Consider the following 21551-nt stretch of genomic DNA (forward strand, 5'->3'; position numbering starts at 1 on the left):
CCATCTCTCTTGTCCCCACGTACCATATTAGTATATTACTCCTCGATTTTGGTCTTTGTACTGCCTTGTGTTTGTGCCCTCTGAACATCATCCTGTTGTGTTGGTTCATCTCCCTCATTTTGTCAGGGTCACTTTGAAGAATTCTATTCCTGGTTTCTGAGGTGTCAGCAACCCCACCCAACTGTCACACTTGATGAGCAGACTCCTGGTTCAGTCCTTCAAGTCACTGAGAATAATACGATACCATAATGCTAACTCTGTGGAGCCCATTGAATCTGTCCCCCAGGGTTGACAGGGAGCCACTGATCACCATCCTGGAGAGGAATGCTCCCAGAGCCCCAGTGACTTCTCCAATTCTAATTCATAGACCAGGAAACCAGTATCTCTGGGGAGGAGAGGGCCCCTGCTCTGTCAGTCACCCAAGGCCAGGGAGTCCACATATCTGATGCTGCGCTGGATTCAGACATGAAAAAGAATTTCAGCACGTTAGAGGGCAGACCTCCTCCCAGCCCCCAGTCCAGGACCGGGGCAGGGTGGTGGCAATGGTGGCAGTGACAGAGGCAGCAGCGGGTGGTGGCGGCGGCAGCAGAGTGGTGCAGTGAAGAAGGAAGTGTTTTTTTTTTGATGTTTCATTAGGAGGCCCGAGGTGCTGAGAGAAGGCTTCAGCTGCAGGAACCCAGAGCGTTGGGGGGTGGGGGGCAGGGGGGTGGGGACTGCAACCTGATTAAGATTGGAGAGGCCTTCGTGCAGGGGGCCGGTAGTGTGCTGCCCGGACTTGTATCAGCTTAAAGGCACGGGATGCAGAGGGAGGAGCCCTGTCGGGAGGTCTGTTGGGCAAGGCCTGTGCAAGGGAGGCAGGTTGGGAGTGCTAACTGGATTTTTTATTTTTATATCAAGACACTGTGTTTAAAATTTTTACAAAGGACAAACTCCATGGGTTTCCGTTAGTGTTTTAAGAACTTTTCTTTAAAAAAAAAAAAAGCCAACAACAACAAAAAACACCACCTTTTTGAAAGAGAAATGACAGACACAAAAGAGACTCTGTAAAGAAAATGGGGCGAATTTCTGATAGGATTACCCCAAGGGCAGAGGCAGAACGCAGATTGTACCCGGGGCACCGATAATCACATGGCCTCCACAAAACCTCCTTCACCAAATCTGCAGTCCCCTGCCTGGTATATCTAGGCCGATGCACCTGGCCTCTGGGGGACGCAGGTCACCCTGTGGTCTCTGCAGCCCTCCACAGAGATACAGAGGTGGCTGGCAAGTTGCCCCCTAAGGCCCTCCAACCCCATCCAATGAGAGCCCCTTCCTCCTTCTCCCCATGGTTTTGCTGGAAACTGTTTCTTTCTTGGGGGCCATGTTCCTTGGTCGGATTGTGTGAGCACTGGGAGTTCCAGAGCCAGAGAGACCTGGGCCTGAAGCCCTCCCTTCCGGAGCTTCTTTGCACCCATCGGTTGGAGAAGCATTTGTTCCAAATTTTTTTTAAAAAATCCACAAAAACAAGACCCAGAAAAAAGACCAAGTCTGGGGGAGAAAGAGCTACTCTGCTCTTTAAAGCTCCCAAATCTGGAGTTGGTCGGTGGTGCAGTTCCAAGAGAGGTGGAAGGCGAGCACCAAGGGGGTGTCCAGCTGGTGCTTCAGGCTCCCCAGTAGTGTCTGTGGTCAGGCTCGGGGAGCCGGCTTCAGCTGCTGTTCCACGGGTCCTCGGTTCCCCAAGGACTCGTTTGCGTCCCCATTTGAAGGGTTTGTTCAGGTTTACTTCCTTATTTGTGTTGTTGCACATGCGGGTGCATGCCCACATCTGTCTATGTTTGTGCAGGTGGGTCTGCTGTCGGGTGTGGGTGCGTGCGTATACATATATGTCTGTGTGTGTGTGTGTGTGTGTGTGTGTGTGTGTGTGTTCGTGGATCCGGGAGGGACAGAGCCGGGATATATGCTGTGCTCTGGGCTGCAGCTATACCCGGGTGGTGGAGTGTGAGTGGGGCAGCCCGGTACTGTTGAACCCTGCGGCAAAGGTGTTATAGGGGTGCAATGTCTGCAGCCCCACCAGGGAGTTGGGGATCATAGTGATAGTGTTGGGGGTCATGAGTGGGATGTCATCGGGGGAGCGCCGCAGGGTCAGCGTGTAGTCGGGCAGTGCAGTGAGGCGCAGGGTGTCATGGGGGGGACCCGCCTCACACTCGTGGTGGGTGGGGCCCAGCTGCAGCGCTGCCAGCTCCTCCTCGGGAGCAGCTCCCAATTCAGGGGCCCCGGCTCCCCTCTGAGGGCTGGGCTGCCGCAGGGGCTCCTGACGCCGCTTGTCCTTCCGATAGTAGAGGGCGGCGAAGGCCAGGACATTAAGGAAGAGGAGGGAGGCCCCCACGGCGATGGTGACGCTTAATTCAGTGGAGTAGTCACGAGGGTTCTCCACCAGGAGCGGCCCCGCGTCCTGGTCCCCGTTCCAGGACCCTTGGGCGTTCTCGTTGCTGTAGGCGGGGGAGATGGCTGGCCGTTTGGTGCTCCAGGTCTTGCCATTGGGCCTGCGGGTGATGTGGGAGCTGTGGGTGGTATCCGGGGGCGGCACTTTGGTGGTCGTGGACGTGTAGTGGAACATGTCATGCAGGTTGTATAGGTGGGGCACCAGGTGCTTCCAAAAGGCCACCTTAGTGGCACGGTAATGATCGCGGACCCTTGGCTTCAGGCCGATGTGAAGGTAGAGCTGGTCTCGGGGATTGTATTTGGACCAGGCCACTTCCTCAAAGCGGTTGGCCTTGGTGTGAATGAACTTGGTGTCCTGGGGGACCGGCTTGTTGGGATCCCTGAAATACCACATGGAAATCTGGGGTCACCACTCTACCTAGACGAGGAAAGGGTCCAGGATTCTTCCTCTCACACCCAGCCCTAAACCCCTTTCCCAGTCCAAAATGTCCCACCATTTCCATCTTTTTCAGGGTCCCTCCCTCTGTCCATACCCCTCTTTGTCCCCAGGCCTTGAACTCCTACTGCCCGTGGCATCATGGAAACCATTTCATCCTTCCCTACGCCCATCCTGTGAGATCAACCTATAGGACGCTGCTTCTTCCCACAAGCTACAGGGCACCCAGCAATCTTTTCAGCTGCCTAATTTTTCTGAGAGCCCTTTAAAAGCTCTTTCTGAATGTACTTCATTCCCACTTCACATGGCCTCCGACCATCTAACCTTGAATCCCATAGTTCTGCCAGTAACTCCCACTCCTGCTCAATCTTAATGCTGAGTTCTGAGCCTCAAGAAACATTTTTAAGGGAAGGAAATGGCATGAAAGACTACAAAGGGGGACGTAGGAAGAGGGATGAAGGGGTTACAAATCAAGATTTGGGGACTGTCTTAGGAAGGGAGATGATGGAAGAGGTTTGGGTAGAGGAGCAGAGGGGAGGGCATGCTGGGGTCCCAAAGAAGAACCCCCCAATTTCTCCTTACCCGGTCTTGGCAAAGTTGGTCCAGTAGGTCATGACGACAGCACTGAGCATAACGTCATTCTTGGAGAAGTTGCAGGGGAAAAGGTCAGTGGGGCCTACCATAGGGACACCGAACACGTAGGGTACTTCATCCCCATGAGCTGCGTCTGACCAAGCAGGCTTCATGAGGCTCTGGCAGTGATGGTAGAAGGCGTAGAAGTAGGTAGGCGAGCCATAGCGGGCGTGCAGGTCAGCTGTCACCACTGACGGCTCCACCCACTGGTGGTCAGTGAAGAGCGCCACCAGTGTTTTACGGCGGGTCTCAGGATTGTCGCGGTCTGCCCAGTCCGTGTACATGAACTTGATGGTCTCCCGCAGGGTGTCCTTACCCTCGGGATAGCCATACAGATTGTCCACAAAGTTGGAGACCGAGTAGTCAAAGTCAGTGCCAGAGACCCCATCCTCAGGGTCCACCACCCCTTCCACAAACTTGAGCCCCTCACCCTGGTTGACACCTAGCATGATGTCATAGTTGAGGAACTCGCCCTGTTCCATGAGAATCTCCGGGTCATCAGGAATGACATCACCGTCAATCACGGGGCCAAAGGCCACATGGTAGCGGGCAGGCTGGATGTCCTGCTCTACCAGCTCCTTGGCACTCTTTTGCCGAAGACAGTCCACCATGTCGACGGTGTCTAGCACGTTACAGCCCACCTTGTCTGCCAGCAGGCTGGTGTACTTCACTGGTTGGTAGTTCACAGCCCAGCTGGACAGAGCAGAACCACTTTGGATGATGGCCCTCTGGAAAAGCCCTGTAGAAAATAAGCAGCACCAGGTCAGATCTGTCATGTCTCTCACAGCCTAAGCCTCCCTTGTTTGTCCCTGAGGGACAGACGGAACACCTCCTCATTCCTTTGTTACTGAGGCTGCCCTCTGGGTTGACTGGACTGCAAAGGACGAGTAACCCTTTCGGCTGGAACGATGGGTTAGGACGAGAGGAGGGATTGTTGGGCTCCTTTCCTGACCGGTCCCCTGCCTGCTTCTTGCTTCCTTGTTCTGGGTGATGGTTGGTAACTTGAGAGTTAAGGAAACGCCAGGAAGAATTAACCCCTTGGGTCCCAGACATCAGCTTCCTTATGCTCCCTCTCTTTATCTCTCCTTGTCTTCCCCTCTTGCTTCCTGCCCAGCTGGGCCCAGCTCTGTGCCAGCACACCACCAGGGAGCTGGCGCTGCCACCACAAAGGGGTCTTTTTCATGAGAGATGAGAAATGCAGGCAGGAGAGAGCCTCACATTCTGGGAGTTTAGGGAAAGATTCCCGAGGGCAAAGGCCCTATGGTCTGAAAGTCTCCAGGGAACGTGCCCTCCCAGGCTGTAACCTCCACAGACACTTTCCTTTTCCTGAAGCTACTGATGCCTCAGATCCAGATTTCCCCCTAGGTGAGAGGGAACCAGTCCCCCAAACTCAAAAAGTAGATGATTCTTCCCCGCTAGGGAAAAAAGGTATCATTCTCTCTCTGGCCCCAACGTTCCCAAGTAAGGGAGAACCTGGCCCTCAGGTGCACAGTTCTGTTCCTCTAAGAGAAAGGGAGTTTACGGGACTTCCCTGGTGGTCCAGTGGTTAAGACTCCATGCTCCCAATGCAGGGGCCACGGGTTCGATCCCTGGTCAGGGGACTAAGATCCTGCATGCCGCATGGTGCGGCCAAAAAAAAGAGAGAGAGAGAGAGAGAGAGAGAGAAAGGGAGTTTGCACGGGTGAAAAAGAGAGGGAGAGAAATATAGATGAGTACTTAAGTGAGTCTCACTTTTTGAAAGATTATTCTCCATTAATCCGTTACAGAAAAACAGAGAGAATAAGTCTCTTTTTTTTAGATTTTTAAAAAATGTCTTTATTGAATTTGTCACAATATTGCTTCTGTTTTCTGTTTTGGTTTTTTGGCCACGAGTCATGTGGGATCTTAGCTCCTGGACCAGGGATCGAACCCGCACCCCCTACACTGGAAGGCAAAGTCTTAACCTCTGGAACACCGGGGAAGTCCCAAGAGAATAAATCTTTAAAGCAGCCAGGTCTCCAGGGACACAGGCCCCCTATGAGACAGAGAATAGCAGCACACCAAGAAAGGCCTTCTCCTCCCAGGGAAATAGTCCCTAATCAGAGGAGGCACCGTTCCTCTTTCCAAACAGAGGCACCCTCACAACTAGTCACTTCACCCTCCTTGGTGGAAAAAAAGGAATTCCTGTTCCTGTACTGTCACCTAGAAACATATTCTAAAGGAGGGATGTACAGCCGACATTCCCTACATCCCAACTTAGTCTTCCCTCACGGAGTCCCTGGAGGGATAGAGACAGAATTTCTAGGTCAGAGAAGGTGATTTTTCTCCTTCAGAAAGACAGGCCTTCTTCAAAGAGAGACTGCAAGTCTTTCTGTTAGAATATCACTAACTCATAAGGTTGATTTCAGTAAAAATCCGTGTCCTCTCTTACGGCCTTCCTTATCTTGGCGAAGGACACTTATTTTGGGAAGATCTCTTCTTTGTGAGAAGCTCATCTTTGCCTCTCAGAGGTAGAAAGGGCTCTTATAGTCCAGAGGTGAAGAGAATGAAGAGAACACTTCCTGCTGAGCAAAAAAAAAAGGCCCTATTTGGCCCCCTTGGAAGGGTCACTGGCAGGGGGACCCACAGCAAGGAGAGAGGTTTCCCTTCGGGCTAAAAATGAGTCTCCCTTAGAGGGGGTTGTACAGCCCGGGGGCGGGAGAGGTGTGGTCTGGAGTCTGATAAGAGCTTGCCATCCCTCAGGCAAAGCCCACCCGCAGGTTTGTAATCCTCACTTCGGTCCCATCGCCCTCCCCACCCCCCACCCCGTCAAGGGCAGTTCCCATCTTGCACAGGCTTGTTCTTCAGCGCGAAAGGCAGAGAATGTTTCTTACACCTAAAATCTAATTTCCTCTCTAGAGCTCTACCCGAAGTCATGTGTCTTTCCCACACGGAAAGACTTCCCCCCACCCAAAAAGAGCCGCTGTCCTTCAGAGAGAGACATTCTACTCCCACGTTCCTCAATAAGACTCCCACATCAGGAGAACATTCCTTTCTCAAGATGTAAATGGGATTCTCGCCTTCCCTCTCTCACAGTGGGAGAATTACATCCTCCCCTCGAGAAACATTTCCCTTCCACTTCTCCCCAAAGGGACACCGAGCTGGCAGGTGAGGGCTGCTGACCCCCCTGGATGCTCCTGGGACATGGAATTGGGCACCCTGGAGGGACTGGGGCTCAGGGTCGGTGGCCAGCACTTGTCTAGTTCCTGTTTCGTTCCAAGAGCTACTCACCCTCAGAGTGATGCGACAGCGTGAGGAGGCTGACACAGGACGCGCCAATGCCCGAGCCAAAGACGGTGATACGGCGGGGATCGCCACCGAAGAAGGCGATATTCTCGCTCACCCAGCGGAGGGCCTGGATTTGGTCGAGGAGCCCATAGTTGCCCTTGGCAGCCTGATCGCCAGTGCTCAGGAAACCTGGATTCAACAAAGGGCACGAGGACAGTGAAGGTGGAGGGATGGAGGATTTGGATGACGGCGACAGTAGGGGGCATGAGGACGGAGGATGAGCATGCAGCGCAGCTCTTTCCGCCCAGCTAGCATTAACCATTGCTCCTTTCTGCAAGGACCAGTGCCATCACTATAGGAAGGATCGGCTTCCTACCTCCCACCCATTCTCCAGTTTGGAAGGCGAGGTCTCCAAACCGTTCAAAAGGGATGTCTCCAGCTGGGAGACTTAAACTGCAGGAACTGCAAATGACCAGGACCCAGCATCCTCTGCCCTGATGTACCAGCCAGGACATTACCCTAGCACGTGGCAAGATAGAGTGGAAAGAGCAGGGACCCTGGAGTCAGTTTGGTTTGAGTCTTGGCTCTACCACTTACTGGCCATGTAGCTTTAGGCAAGTTATTGAGAATCTCTGGGCTCTAGTTTCCTCTTCTGTAAAATGGGGATAAAATACTTCAAAGGGTTGTAACAAGGATAAAAGGAACATAAGCATCTCGAATATGCTCAGCACATTACACATCTATAGTTACTTCTCTTTCCCCATCCTTCTGTCTCTGGAGGAAGTGAAGACACCAAGAGGCTACAATTCCTAAGCCCTCCTTGCCCCTCCTGTCCAAGTTCGTCCATTTCCACTTCCTTCCAGGGTCTCGGATGCCCCCTTCTCTTCATTCCCACGGCAGGTCCTCACTTTCCCCTCCTCCAAGACCTAATGAATCGGAAACTCTGGGGATGGGGCCCAGCAATCCGTGTGTTTAACAAGCTCTCCAGGTAATTCTGATGCCTGCTAAAGTTGGAAAACCACTGGGTTAGACCATCTTTTTCGTCTAGTGGAGAAATGGGGAAGTCAGTGCAGAGCGGTTACCACAGAAACAGGTCTTCCTGCCCACCCACTGGGATTTGCTGCTGAGGAGACATGTCACCATGGAGACTACCTTCCCACCCACCTGCTGGGATTTGCTGCTGTGGAGACTTGTTGCCATGGCAACTACCTTCCCGCCCACCTGCTGGCTATCCCACAGAGATGTCCTATATTCCCCCCCACCCTGCTTCCATTTTAGTCTGATCTTGCTGCTTCATTTCTTCTCTTTTCCTTGATCCTTAGGCTCCTTGGAAGGCTCTATCTTCTCCTGTCCTAGGCTGTTAGAAAGGTTCCTTCCAAGTGGGTAGCTGTGGTGCTCCTACACATTGGAAACCTATACCTGGGTGAGGATTTTTTGACCCCACAGTTAAAAGCTCATTCGTAGCCCCTGGGATCAACTTTGTGGGAGGCCATGTTTGAGGAGGCTCCCTCAGCTCACAGAGAGTTCTCTGACGGTCCTGGTAGTCCACGGGCAGAAGCTGACCTTAAACAGACTCAAGCAGGCACAAGACCCCATCACTGTCTTTCTTGAGTCCTTTTGTTTCTAGTTTCTGTAAAAGAGCTCATTTCACCCTCTTCAAGTGTGTTATTAATTTACCTTTGGTGCAATTAAGTATGTAAAGTACTTAGTTATTCCTCCCAGGACCTAGTCACAAGCCCTCTTTAGCCCCAGGTTCCCGATGAGGAAATGAGAAGGAATTAGAGAAAGCCTGAATGAGGATGAACGGAGGAGCTCTTGTTCCTCTAGACAAGAGAACCAGCTTCTCCTTTGCCTGGCTCATTCACAAGCTGAAGTTGCTCCTGCAAGTCTTAAAGTATGCTGACCAAGATCCATCCCAGCTGTCCAAGCCTTGCGACCCTCCAGCAAAAATCACTATGTGTTTCTCTTAGCCTGCCTGTCCTCTCTCCCTCCTCTCTCCTTCCCCCGTTTTCTCTCTTCCTTTTCTCTTATTTTCGCAATAGCAGACTTGGCTTCAGTCTTTGCCAAGGTATCGTCCAGTGAAATGTGTCAAGTACGTCTGTCCTAACCAGCAGGAAGAGCCTGCATTTGGATGCAGTAGATTTCTCCAACATGTACCAATCTCCTGGGTTAGAAACAAAGGTCTGAAAGGGCTGGGTGGAGGATTTGACCATCACTCTCTGCTCCCTCAGATCCCACAAACCTCAGGATAAGAGGCACTGAAGCCTGTGGATGATGTCATGCCAACCATCCTACTACAAGCGTCCTGCTTGAACTGCTCTATGCAACAGGCTCAGGCAGATGATACAGCAAACGTCGCCGACCACAAGCACACAAAAACCTGTCAGTCTGGGAGAGCGATCGCTCGCTACTACCTCCCCAGTAACTCAGTCACCCACAGAAGCCATGTGAGAATGAGGGCTGAAACACCAAACTCCATAAACTGTTAGAGCAAATCTGAGCCAGTCTCCCTGGGCCCAAGTTTATACTGCAGTGCATGGTAAGCTGCTTGTCAACAGAAGACAGGGGAATCTGGCACATTGTATCAAAACCAGGTATCTGTGTCACCCAAGGCTTGACATTTACCAGGTTTTCAGTTTGCCTGAAGGGTACCTGAGCAGGAATGTAGGATTAAATTCTGAAACCCAGAATAAAACTCGGCAAGCCCCTACTTCCTCAGCCCCAGGGATACCCACATCCTGTATCCTGCTGGGCTCCCTTTCTTTTGTTGGTCTCAAGCCCAGTGGGGGCTTCTCCAATTATAGCTACCCCTCTGCCTTGGATGGGAATCCATGGAATAGCCTGTGACATTCTCCAAATACCTGAATCACCAAGATGTCTAAAGAAGCACCTTGGAGGAAACCGTCTGTTTGGGCTCAGGGCTCAGAGAAGCTGATGGGAGGGAGGGTGAACGAATGCATATAATTGAGGTCCAAAACTGGCCACCTGTTCTGGGATGTTTGGGGAAACAAAACAACAAAGCCTCAGCTCTACAGCAAAATCCCCAAGATTCAGGGACAAGCCCGTGTTCTAAATCTGGCGCCAAGAGACAAAAACATCTTGAACGTACCCAGAATCCAATCAGCGGCTTATTGATTACATTTGTGTTCCAGAGCAGGCACTAAAGGGTACACAGAAAGTGGTGGGGAGCTTCTGGCCAAATCTCAGTTTATGGCTCCTTCTGAGGTTTGGGTAATATTAGTTTGATCATTAACTATTTAAGCCCAAAGAATAAAACTCCTACCCCGAGATGTGCTGTTCTGGTTATCCAAACGAGAGGAGGTTATAAGGTGGTGGTGGGGGGGTCTTTTAACCTGAATTTCGTGGATAAGTTTCAGTGGGATCCATTAAATAAGTTCTGTAAGTGTGTGTGTGTGTGTGTGTGTGTGTATGTGTGCACGCGCACACATGCATCTTTGGGGGGAAGAGTCCATAGTTTTCATCAGAATTTCAAAGGGGTCCAAGACTCCCCAAAAGGTTAAGAACTTCTGATATACAAGCTTAAGGATTAGAGCAATTGAAGGGTTGTGAAGTAATCAGCAAACCAGGATATCATAGGGAGCGCTCGCCAGCAATAATAGCCTTCCGTGCAGCCCACAGCTCCCAACTGACACTTCAAATCCTGAGTCTCTCCTCTGTCTCCTTTCTGCCTCCTTTCTGTGTGTCACTCTTATCCTCTTTTCTCTTTCCCGTCCTTTCCTTCTCTTCCTTATTTTCTCCTCTCTTTTCCCCCGATGCTCCACTCTCTCTTTTGTTTCATTCCTACCTGGTCCGATCATCTGGAACTGAAGCATATTCTTAGTATTCTCCGTGCTTTCCATTGATCCTTAGAGACTGGAGCTTTGTCTTGATAATTTTTAAAAGCAACTGAGTTGAATATTTCCTGTCACTCTCATTTAGAAAATAAAGTAACACAGTTACTTCTGGCCTTCAACTACCATGCACTTGTGCCTGTGTCTCTGTGTGTGATTACGTTTGTATACGCATTACTCTTCAGGAACTATGCAGCCCAAGCATGTGGGTTTGCAGCCACCTTCATGGTACCATTTTTTTTTTTTTTTTTTCTTTTTTTTGCGGTATGTGGGCCTCTCACTGTTGTGGCCTCTCCCGCTGCAGAGCACAGGCTCCGGACGCGCAGGCCCAGCGGCCATGGCTCACGGGCCCAGCCGCTCCGCGGCATATGGGATCCTCCCAGACCGGGGCACGAACCCGTATCCCCTGCATCGGCAGGCGGACTCTTAACCACTGCGCCTCATGGTACCATTTTTACGATCAGAGACTCAGATCCCCTTTCTCAACAGGACAGAAAAGCTTACAGAACAGGGCCTTGCCATGATGTCTGTGGCAACTCAGAGAGACAGAGGAGCAGTGGCAGAACCATGAAACCCAAAGCCCACTAGACTGCGGAGAGGTCAGGGAGACGCCCTGCATATGTCACACCCAGCATCCAGATGCCGCTGAAGGGAACGCAGGCTCCACTTTTTTCAGGGAATATCATTTCTCTCGTCTGAACCCCCAAAAGGTGTCTTGCTATCCCACATAGTATTAAGGGGAAGTCAAGACGAGATTGCCTTTCCGTGTACGTAGATGCACCCAGAAGTGAAACGCAGCTCTGGGGCCTCTGGGATGCCAACTACCAAAGCCACATACTCAAAAGCAAATTAAAACAGGGTCCTGTCAGCCAACAAGCCCTGGAGTAAGCCGTGCCTAATTGCCCGTTCAGCACCCAGGCCTGCAGACCTGAGAAACAGCCCAGACACCCACTGGGGCTCAGGACCCCAGCCCTCCGGGCAGGAAGTTGGCTTCTTTGTGCCACTCCAGGGCTATGGGGCCGCGTGTGCCCTCAGAGGCCTGGGTGAGCATCCGAAAGGGAGCAAGGCCGTGTGTGCTTGGTCGCCCTTTCTGAGGCACTTGTTTGCCTCAAGACCTTGGCCACAGTTAGGCATTAACAGTTACCAAGGAAGGCACAGGGTAGAGGGGCAGCCTAAATCACCAAAATAAGCGTGTGGGTGACAGGGTATGTGTGGGGAAGGGCATATGGGTGTGTATCAGGAGGTATTTGGGAAGTAAGTGTGTGTGTGTGGGAGGGAGATGGTGTAATGGGTGGGAGTGTATGGGGATGTATGTGTGGAGAGAGTAGAATAAATGTGCAAAGTATGTATGTGGGATACGTAAGTGTGGGGTGTGCATGAGTGTGTATACGTGTATGGATATGGATGACCAGGTGTGGGGATATGGATGCGTGTATATTCGTGGGGTAGGAATATGTAATATGTATGTATTGGACATATATATGCCAGATGTGTATAGGAAGAGTGTGTGTGTGTGTGTGTGTGTGTGTGATATGGGTACGTGTATCGGGGCCTGTGGGTGTGTGTATAAGGGGGGATGTGTAAGCATAGTGCATGGGATGTGTATGTAGATGTGGAAGCAGGGATATGAGGGGTATGTGCGTAGTATCTGTGTACTGTGGGCTGGGGAGGTGTGGACGTGCGGGCATGGCTCCCGCATGTGTAGGGAGGGGAACGCTGGTTCGTGTTTGTGTAGGGAAGGTGAGGGACATACGTATGTGTGTGGCTGTTGGAGGAGAGGTGGATGTGGGGTGTGTAGGGGGACGTGGATCTGTCCGTGTATGTGTGGAAGGAATATTTGTGTACATTCAAGGTATATATATGTGGGGTTTGGGCGCGGATGTGGACGTGCAGGGTGTGGGTCTTTGTGTAGAGTGTATTATGGGGGTAGAGGAAAGCGTGAGTGTGGGGGCACGTGTGGTGTATGTGGGCACAGATGTGGATACAGTGATGCGGAGGGAGAGATACATGGGAACGTGTGTGTGTGTACGCGTCCATGGAAGGTGAGAGAGATCTGTGTAGGTGTGCGGTGTGGATGTGGAGTGTAGAGAGGCATCTGGGTATGTGGATACGTGCATCAGGGAGACTATACGTGTGCAGTGTGTATGGAGTGGTGGGGGAATGTGCATATATGTGAGGGGGTCTGTAGATGTAGATGTAGGGGTCTGTATGTGTGTGGGTATGTATGTGTGCTTGGGGGGGGTGAGCGAGAAATAGATGCATGCTGGTGGATGTGGGCAGCGTGGACGGTGGACATGTGAGGGTACGTGGGTGTATGGATATGTGATTGGCTAGAAGGAGTATCTGTGCATGTGTGGGGTGTTTAGGGACGTGGGGTGGGTGGGTAGGGATGAGGATAGGACACCAGAAAATGAATTGACTCTACAAAACTCAGCCAGGCAAAAGTCTGGAACCAGAGACCTGGCTGGAGACCTAAGAGAAGGTGTGATGTTTGAATTGAATTTCCAGTGGCTTCTCAACATTCCAGGAACGGGCCTAGGGGTGCCGTGGGGAAGCCCCGGGCAGCTGGGTAGGGGCTATGGGATAACAACGTCGTGGCCATGGTCGTTAGCACCAGCTAGAGAACCAAGGCGGCCTGTTTTCAGCTCCTCAGCTTTCTTTCCTCCCTCCTTGAGAACCCAGGCTTCCTTCTAGGCACCCAGCAGGGAACCATACCTAGCACTCCAACCCGATAGTTGAGGGTGATGACGATGACGTTGCCATAACTGGCCAGGACGCTGCCGTCAATCATGTTGCCTGTCCCTTCCATGTAAGAGCCTCCATGGATGTAGACCATGACAGGCTTAGCGCCACTGTCCCGGATGTCTGCAAGGAGAAGGGGTGAGACACAGGCTGGGTAGGCTGCCCTTCCTCCCCCACCCCCGCCAGCCCTGGGTGGGGGGGTGTGGGCAGCAAAGCTCTCCCAGGTGCCAGGACACCACCGCCATCTCTGAGGGCAGGACTCATGGGGCTGTTCAGCCCAGAGCTTGAGCATCAGCCAGAGAAAGTTGGACGTCGGTGATGTTTTTAAAGACTCTGGTTTCAGGTGCCTCCCAGTAGAAGGCAGCCAGGCGTTCCTGATACAGCTAGGTCTACAGAGGCCGTGGCTGGGCCCTGGGGGACGGGGGGAGGGAGGAAGAGAAAGGGCAGGTCCCTTAGACGGATCAGTGAGTCCCTGCCCCGGGCACCCAGGAGTCCTGGGACCTGACATGGCTTTAGAGAGCAGGGGCTGGGGAGCCCTGAAACCCCCAGGACTAGACCAGTTACATGGAAATACGGCCATTGGCAGCAGCTGCCCCCCCAGTGCAGACAGAGACAAGAGGGGCGGGACTAGGGGGTGGCACAGGAAGAGAACAAGGGAGAATGTGGGGACGGGGGAGTGAATGGCAGAGATGGGGTGTGCGTGTTGTGGGGGGGAGAACCTCACTGACATGGTTTCTCAGCCATGTGCTCGTTTACCCCATTCTCCCCGGGCATCGGGCAGACTTATCTGGAAACACTGGGGATGAGGAAGAGGTGGGGGCAGAACTGAGGATGAGAGAGCCTGCCCCCAGGCAGCTTTAAGATGAAGATGGAGCCTCCGCAGAGGCCACTCAACGAGAGACCTTTAAGCGGCTGCTCCCAAGCCCCGAGCAGTGCGGCGACAGGGCTGGGCGGCCACGAGGAGGCTCCCAGCCTGATCACCTCGACCTGAAGCCTCTCGGCCTGTGAGCTGGACCACACTCTGCCACACCGGCACAGCCCTACCAGCCACCAGTGGGCCCCTCTGAGCTGTGTGGCCCCCAGGCCAGGTCTGGGGCGTGGAGGTAGAAGGGAATGCTCTCTGCTGCCGAGCAAACACAACCTGTTTTCCTGAGGAGGAAGGAAGACTGGTTCAACCGTCACCCAAGGATCTTATGCCATCCACTGACTGGGCTGTGGCGTCCTGGCCTCAGCCCGGTGATTTGGCCCAGTCCTGAATCTAATGCAGCCCCTGGCCCTGAGGCCATCTCTCTCTTTCTGGGCGAAGGCCAAGGAGGTTCTAGGTGGCGCTGTTCCCCAGCCCCTGTGATTGTCACTGCCTCACTCCTCAGTTCAGCATCCTGCTGGGCCCCTCTTCCAGGAGCCAGCCTCCCCGCAGAAACACAGGGGCTCCTCGCCATTCCATTTCCTCTGTGCCTCTCCTCGCCCCCGCCCCCCTCAGTCCCGCTTTCTCTCCACTCTCACTGCTGCTCAGTAGGGGCAGGTGCCCGTGAACCACAGAAGATGGGGGAGGAAGCTGTCTCTGGGCAGTGGGGACCGGGGCGAGGAGGATGCCCTCCCCATGGCTCTGCTCGTGGTCCCCTGCTCCCGCCAGCCGTGTCCATCACCCTGGAACTCCCAGTGGCCGACCAGGCCAAAGATGGATGAACAGCCCAACGGCCTCGTACAGGAACAGAAACACACCAACGGACGGACAGACAGACAGACGGGGCTTCTCCCCATCGAGAGGGGGAGGGGCTCTGTGCCATGCACCAGCCGCCACGCCCTGCAGCCCCCAAATACCTTCATCTTCATCCCCGTCATTATCCGCTAAGTCCTCGCCCTGTTTCTTAGCGCCGGATCCTGGGGACCAGACACGGGGAGACACAACAGCACAGAACAGAGAACAAAACAGAGAGAGAATTCAAAAACAGCATGACTGCAGTGTGGCCCAGCAAGCCAGCTCTGGGCCTGGGCCCAGGACAGGCAGGAGGGATGGCAAGAACTGAGGGAATGGGTGGGCTGAGGCCCAGACCTTCATCAGGATGATAGTGTTGCAGGCCCCTGCTGTGCTGGCCTCCCTGTGCCTCTCTGTCCCCAACAGCCTGTCTCAACCAACCACCTTCCCAGCTAGGAAGGAGGTAGCAGCAGGTGGGTCAGGGCACAGAGCCAGAGACCCACTCAGGGGAAGGACTTCTCCCGGGTGGAAGGGGCTGCACGTGTGTACACAGGCAGGCTGAGCTGGAGAGCAGGGACAGGCACCAAAGGTGAGAGGCGGCATCGCCAGCATGTGTAGATACGGATATGAGCTGTTAGGGCAGAGCCAGGGATCCCAGCCCTGAGCTATTCGGGCCCAGTGGGCAGGCTCCAGCTGGGCCTCAGCTGACCCTGATTCCCACAGGAGAAAATGGGAGATGCAGCTTTCCCTCCGGTCTTCCTCACTGGGGCCTGCTCTGGGTAATGGCAAATGGGGTTCCTGCCCACAGGAACCAGGCCTGAGAGCAGCAAGCATTGCTCTGAGATCGAAAGAGAGCCAGAGAGGGGTGGAGGGAGAGAAGGAAGGGGAAAAGGAGAAAAGGGACATGAGAGAGAGAGAAAGAGAGAGAGGGGGAGAGAGAGAGAAAAAACAGAGATAGGAATAATGGTAGCAGCTCCTACCATGTACCGAATGGTTACCATGTGCCAGACACTCTACTTCTGCCATCCTGTCTGATCCTTACACCCCAGTGAGGGAGGGACTATCTTTATTCCTGTTTCACTGATGGGGAAACTGAGGTTCAGAGAGGCAAAGTGACTTGCTTAAGATTGCACAGCTAGGAAGTGCTAGAGGTGAGATCCAAACCCAGGTCTGCTTGATTCCAAAGCCCATGGTCTTTCCACTGCACCATGCCACCTTTCTGGGATGGGGGAAAGGGAAGGGAAAAAATAAGTCAGGAAAGAGGTGGAGCATGGGGTGGGGGTGGAGGGGAGGGGAGGGAAGGAGAGAAAAGAAGAGACCCGAGGAGAGAAGAGAGACGTTTAGGGCCTGGGTGAGCTAGCCCCAATTCTTCTCATTCTAAGGAGATGAGAAGTTCATCTTGAGAACGGCTTTGAGAAAGAGGACCCACTGCCTGGGTGCTAGTCAGTGTGTGGAAACGGAGGTCATTCTGCTGGCACCCCAGGGCTTATCCTCTTGTCTAAGACGTCAGATACTCTCGGCCTGGAGGCAGCAAATAGCCCTCTTTCTCAGCTGGTCTGGGTTCCCTTACAGCTATTAATCAAAACAGGAGCCGCCCTCCAATTACAAAATGGCTTTGTAACCTGGGCAAGAGCCCAGCCTGAGGGGCAGAAACTGCCTCCGGCTTCCCGAACCTCCCTCCCGTGGCGCCTACCGTCTTAACACCTGATGACGACGGTGCTGCCCTCAGAAACCCTGTGGGACATGGGGCGTCATCACCCACACAGCAGACAGCCCCCCGAACGGCAGGGAATCATCCATCCCTAAACATGAATTCCCTCCAACTTGATGGGGGTGGAGGTTGGGGGACAGGGCCTATCTTCCCCAGGAAATCCTTTGCTTCCCCTGGACCCCGACTTAGAAGATGCGTCCCGTTTGCCCCCCTCTGGGAATGTCCCTGGGTTGCTGCCTTGTCCCAGCCTCCTCCGTACAGAAGCATTTGCTCCCTCAGCTTAGCACTCGCTGAGCAACTCCTTGCTGCCACGCCTGTCCCCCACCCCCAGGCCAGGTCGACCACCGTCCCCCAGCCCAACACTGTGCTGCGGCAGGAGCCCAACCGGGCCAGCCCTGCCTGCCCTGCACACATCACAACTCTAACCACCTCCGGGGACGGGTCTCCCCCGAGAGGCAGACTTTTAAAGTCTGTTCCAAATAGCCAACAGGCCCTGGATAGGGAACTCATTTGAGCAGCTAAATGACCAGATGCCCTCTCCCACACTGTCTGGAACCCACTTCCCAGCTCGGCCTGTGGAACTTAGCTAAACCAGCTGAGTTTCAATGCTAGGCTAGGAGTTTCCTCAGAGTAGCGATCAGGTCTTCAGTAGTTATTTCTAAATCTTTCCTCCACCTCGTATCCCTCCACATCCCAACAGCACCTAGCACGTGGCCTTGCCCATAGTCAACAATCACGACTGGTAAGTGTTTGAACTTGACTAGAGCGTCCAGTTGGCTCTCTAGCCAAACTCTCAGGACTGGACTGCACTGGACTGCCCTAGGCTCTTAATGGCGCCCTGGGGGATCATTGCTCCTAGGAAATGGTTAATGTCATCGCCTCCCCCTCCGCCACCCTGCACCCAAGTAAGCAAGTAACTAGCAGCAGCAGGTTTAAGAGACCCTCTTCCTGAAATCTTTTATACGTGAATGGAATGTTAAGAGCAGAATAGTCCCCTACCACCTTCAGATGCAGAAACAGAGGTTCTCAAAGGAAAAGACTTGTCTAAGGTTTCACTGTGAGTTAGCAGCAGAGCTGGGACTCGGTCAGGCTTGTGGCTCCCAGACCCATACTCTTTCTGTGGCACTGCAACGCGTCTTCATTCGTGCAAAAACATGTTTACTGATTGCCTTCTGAGTGTGAGGTCCTGGGCTGGGTGTGGAGAGGTGGTGTAACGCTTATCCCCAGGGCAGCAGACCTCACTCAAAGCTTCAGTGAGCATCAAAAGTGCAACAGGCAGATCGCCGGGCTCTGCCCGCAGAGATTCTTACTTAGTAGAGGGCGCTCAGCCCCAGGAATCTTGACGGCCCCACTTGGGGGAACCCCGCCCTATGATTTTCAAAGGAAAACAAACTCCAAGCTTGCCAAAGGGTAGGGACCAGGCTGTGCTTTTCCACTTGTTCCTTAGTCTTACTGTTTCCAATTCGGTTCAACCCATCCACATTTCACCATTTGTTTCAGAGTAGGGGAGGTGGGAATGACCAGATGGGAGTCGCCTCGCATGCTACAGTGGAAAGAACACGGCCCTGAGGGTCAAGAGACCCAGGTTATGGTCCAGGCCCTGCCACAGACCAGCGACGGGGCCTTGAGCAGCAGCAAGTCACTCCCCTGGGCCTGTTTCCTCATCTGTAAAATTGGGATACCAATTCCTGCCTCATAAGCTTCCACAGAAGTGGGGGGGGGGATTTTCTGAGGTAAGTATGCAAGCGCTTTGCAGAAAACATAAAGTGGTATTTGAACAGGAAGAGTTATTACACTGGTGGAGGGCGACAAATTCCTCCCGGAAAGAGGGTCAATTTGCAATTCGGGATCTTGCGCCTCCTTCAGAGTGCACAGTTCCTGGAGACCCCCAAGGTCTGCCACCAGGCTAGCTCGGGTCACTCAGCTAGGCCCTGGCCAGAGGTGGTGTGTGGGGGGGGGCAGGGTTGCTACACCTGGCTACAGTTTGGTCTAAGCTCCACCGCTGGAGAGTTGACTCTCGACTTTCAATCCGGGAAAGAGCCCGGAAGGATGAGCTGGTGGTTCCCTCACCAGGCAAAGGTCAGAGCCTCTGGCTCCATCTTGGCGGCTTAGAGTTTCTCCTGAGGTGTCCCAGAGGGAACCACTGGCTCTGTCTTTGGCACACACTTTAGGGTGGACTTTGGGGCTGGGAAGTTTGGAAGAAATGGGGTTGCTGCTTCTGCTCTGAACCTGCCTTAGGCCACCAGAGCCTCCCTGAAGAGCAGCCGGGGCCCTCGGACGAGATGGAGCTTATGCTTGCTCACCGACCGCCCCCTGAGCCTGGGCTACTTGAAGGAAGGCTGGGTCCTCGGGGGCAAGGGCAGGTGGGCAGGCAGCCCTCCCTCTCTCTCTCTCTCCCTCCCCGCCGGCTCGCTACCTACCTCCTTTCCTACAAATTTTCTTGTTGGGCTTTCGGGCGCATTCCTTGGAAATCCGCTTTACTGTAAAATGAATAAAAAACTAAAAAATAACAGGAGGCCTCTGCCCAGGGGCATGCACCCGCACCCCCCCCCCAGGCCCCAAGAGCTGCTCTGCAGGCGGCACGTGGCAGAGAGCCTGTCCCACCATCTCCTTGCTTCTGTCACTTACCTTAGTGTGACCCCCGCGGGAGGAGGCGTCAGCTAGTGAAAGAGGAGGCACCTAAGCACTGCCCACCAGGCTTGCCCCCTGCCCCCCAGACACACCCAGCTCCCTTGGCCACACACACCTACCACCTCTCCGAGCAGGTGGAATGGCAGCAGGGGGGCCCGGTGGCGCCAGCATCCTCCCGCGGGCAGCTGCCAGCAGTGACCCATACTCCCCCAGGGAACCCCCATCCAGCACCTGGCCCTAGACCTGTCAAAGCTCTCAGGCCTGGCCAGGCCCCTCCTGGTAACAGTGTCACTCACACATGGGAGCTCAGACAATGCTGGGAGAGGAAAGAACAGGGAGGAGGAAGGGGGAGGCCAAGCAGAGTGATGGTTAGAAGCATTTTCACAGACAGACGGATGCATGCAGCAGGGCACACCACCACATGCCAGCCACAAACACAGCGGGGCGGGTGGGAGGCAAGGAGGGCACAGTGCCTGGCCGCACTCACCATCCTCCGTGGGCACATAGACGTTCAGGTAGAGGCAGTCTTCGTTGGGCTCCTGAATGTAAGTAGCGACGATATCCAAGTTGGCCGTGAACCAGACAGGGAGCATGACTTCGGGCACAGCTGTGTGGATGTTCTGGGGGCACACTGGGGGAAAGTGTGTGGCGTTCCGGATGCCCGACCAGGATGGGGGTGGTTCAGGGGGCAGGAAACGTTTCTCGCCGATGGGGGGGGCTGCGTAGGGCACCCCAAGGTATTGGTCCACAGGCCCCAGGATCTCACTGGGCAATGGTACCCGGGCACCCCTTAGCTTCCCAAAGTGAGTATTGACTGTGGGTGCTGGGGCCTGGGTACTGGCCCTCAGCACCAAGCTCAGGAACCACAGGGTGAGGCACAGGCTCCGGCCAACCGTGGGCTTGGGGCTCAGGGACAGCGAGGGCAGGCCAAGCCGCCGCCACATGTTCCGGGCCGGGGGACTGGCAGGAAAGGCAGACTCCGGGGTCACAGCATCAGCCCAATAGGCAGCCCCTTCATGGCCACACTGACTTGAACCTCAAAACTGAGCTCTCGAGGGACACCTACAGGTGCCCGGCAACGTAGAGAGCAGGTCTTCCAAGCACCACAGCTTCAGAAAGGGGACTCCCTCAGGGCCAGACAGGCCTGTGGAAAGAGGGAAGTATGCGTCATCCAAGATGGTCGCAGAGGGCTATGGAGTGGGTCTTTGGGGCCCTGCTGCGCTTGGGCTACTCTCCTACAGTTAGGAGAGGTTTCCTATGCTCGGGGTTCCAGGGACCCTCAAACGATCTCCACTGCCAGTCAGAGCCATTCGCTGTGTCCGGGCCATGGTTGGAAAAGCCAAGGGGGTCGACAGATTGACAGTTGTTGCCACTGCAAGTTGCCAGTCCCCGACTTCAACTCTTCAACCAATGGAGCTCACCGGGGTCAGCTGGAGCCAGAGTAGCATATGGTAGCAGGCGATGGGAGAACAGGAAATGGAGCTCAGGCTCCTGGGCACGCTGCGTGGACACTGAGCTCCTAGCCCCCCAAGATGCATGACCCCACACAGGGACCTCAACGTCAGGAGACGGTAGGATCGTGAACCTCACTCTGGGACTAAGGCAGAAGAAGGGAACACAGCAGATAGGCAAAGGGGCCCCCAGAGAGACCCCGTCTCCCTCTGGCAGGGCAGGGGGCAGAACAGCCATTCACCAGAGTCCCCAGACCCTCCTGTACATTTCTCAAAGCCCTCACTGCTCCCACATCCTTAAGCCTCGGTCCTTTCTGTCAGCTATCCCTAATTCACATGCGGTGCCAGAGACTGAGGCAGAAAGCGTTCTGCCTAGCACCCTAGGCATTGTTGATGCTCAGCCAGTGTAAAATAAACAGCAGAGTGCGGGGGACACCCACTCAGAGACTCATAGAAATAAACTCACAAACACTCAAAGAGGGAGTGAGAGAGCAAGCCGGGACCACAGACACCGTGATGTTCACTCACAGAGACATACATTCCAAACCCACAGAGATAGCCTCATATAGTCTCACATTCTGAGACAGAGAGCTTCACAGAGCCAGAGACTCACAGAGAGATACCTTCAGAGACACACGCAGAGACTTACTGAAACATAATCACACACACATCGCATAGGTAAATATCCAGAGACACATGCAGCATAATGGTGACACATAGGTGGAGACAGAAA

The 21551-nt window shown here is 53.9% G+C and overlaps 1 protein-coding gene across 3 annotated transcripts; it reads right to left on the minus strand.

The window, feature by feature from the left end:
• Positions 1–1957: 1957 nt before the first annotated feature.
• Positions 1958–20311, minus strand: NLGN3 (neuroligin 3). Of its 3 annotated transcripts, XM_060086923.1 has the most exons (7): positions 19855–20311; positions 19157–19216; positions 15151–15210; positions 13303–13452; positions 6740–6925; positions 3440–4229; positions 1958–2801 (listed from the first exon to the last, which is right to left on the minus strand). In XM_060086923.1, the coding sequence occupies exons 1-7, from the start codon at positions 20309–20311 to the stop codon at positions 1958–1960; spliced, it is 2547 nt and encodes an 848-aa protein (XP_059942906.1). The 3 variants fall into 3 exon arrangements, with proteins under 3 accessions (XP_059942906.1, XP_059942907.1, XP_059942908.1); XM_060086924.1 differs by lacking the exon at positions 19157–19216; XM_060086925.1 differs by lacking the exons at positions 15151–15210; positions 19157–19216.
• Between the last annotated feature and the right edge of the window lie 1240 nt (positions 20312–21551).

Source organism: Mesoplodon densirostris, chromosome X (genome assembly GCF_025265405.1).
Source record: "Mesoplodon densirostris isolate mMesDen1 chromosome X, mMesDen1 primary haplotype, whole genome shotgun sequence".
NCBI lineage: Eukaryota > Metazoa > Chordata > Mammalia > Artiodactyla > Ziphiidae > Mesoplodon > Mesoplodon densirostris.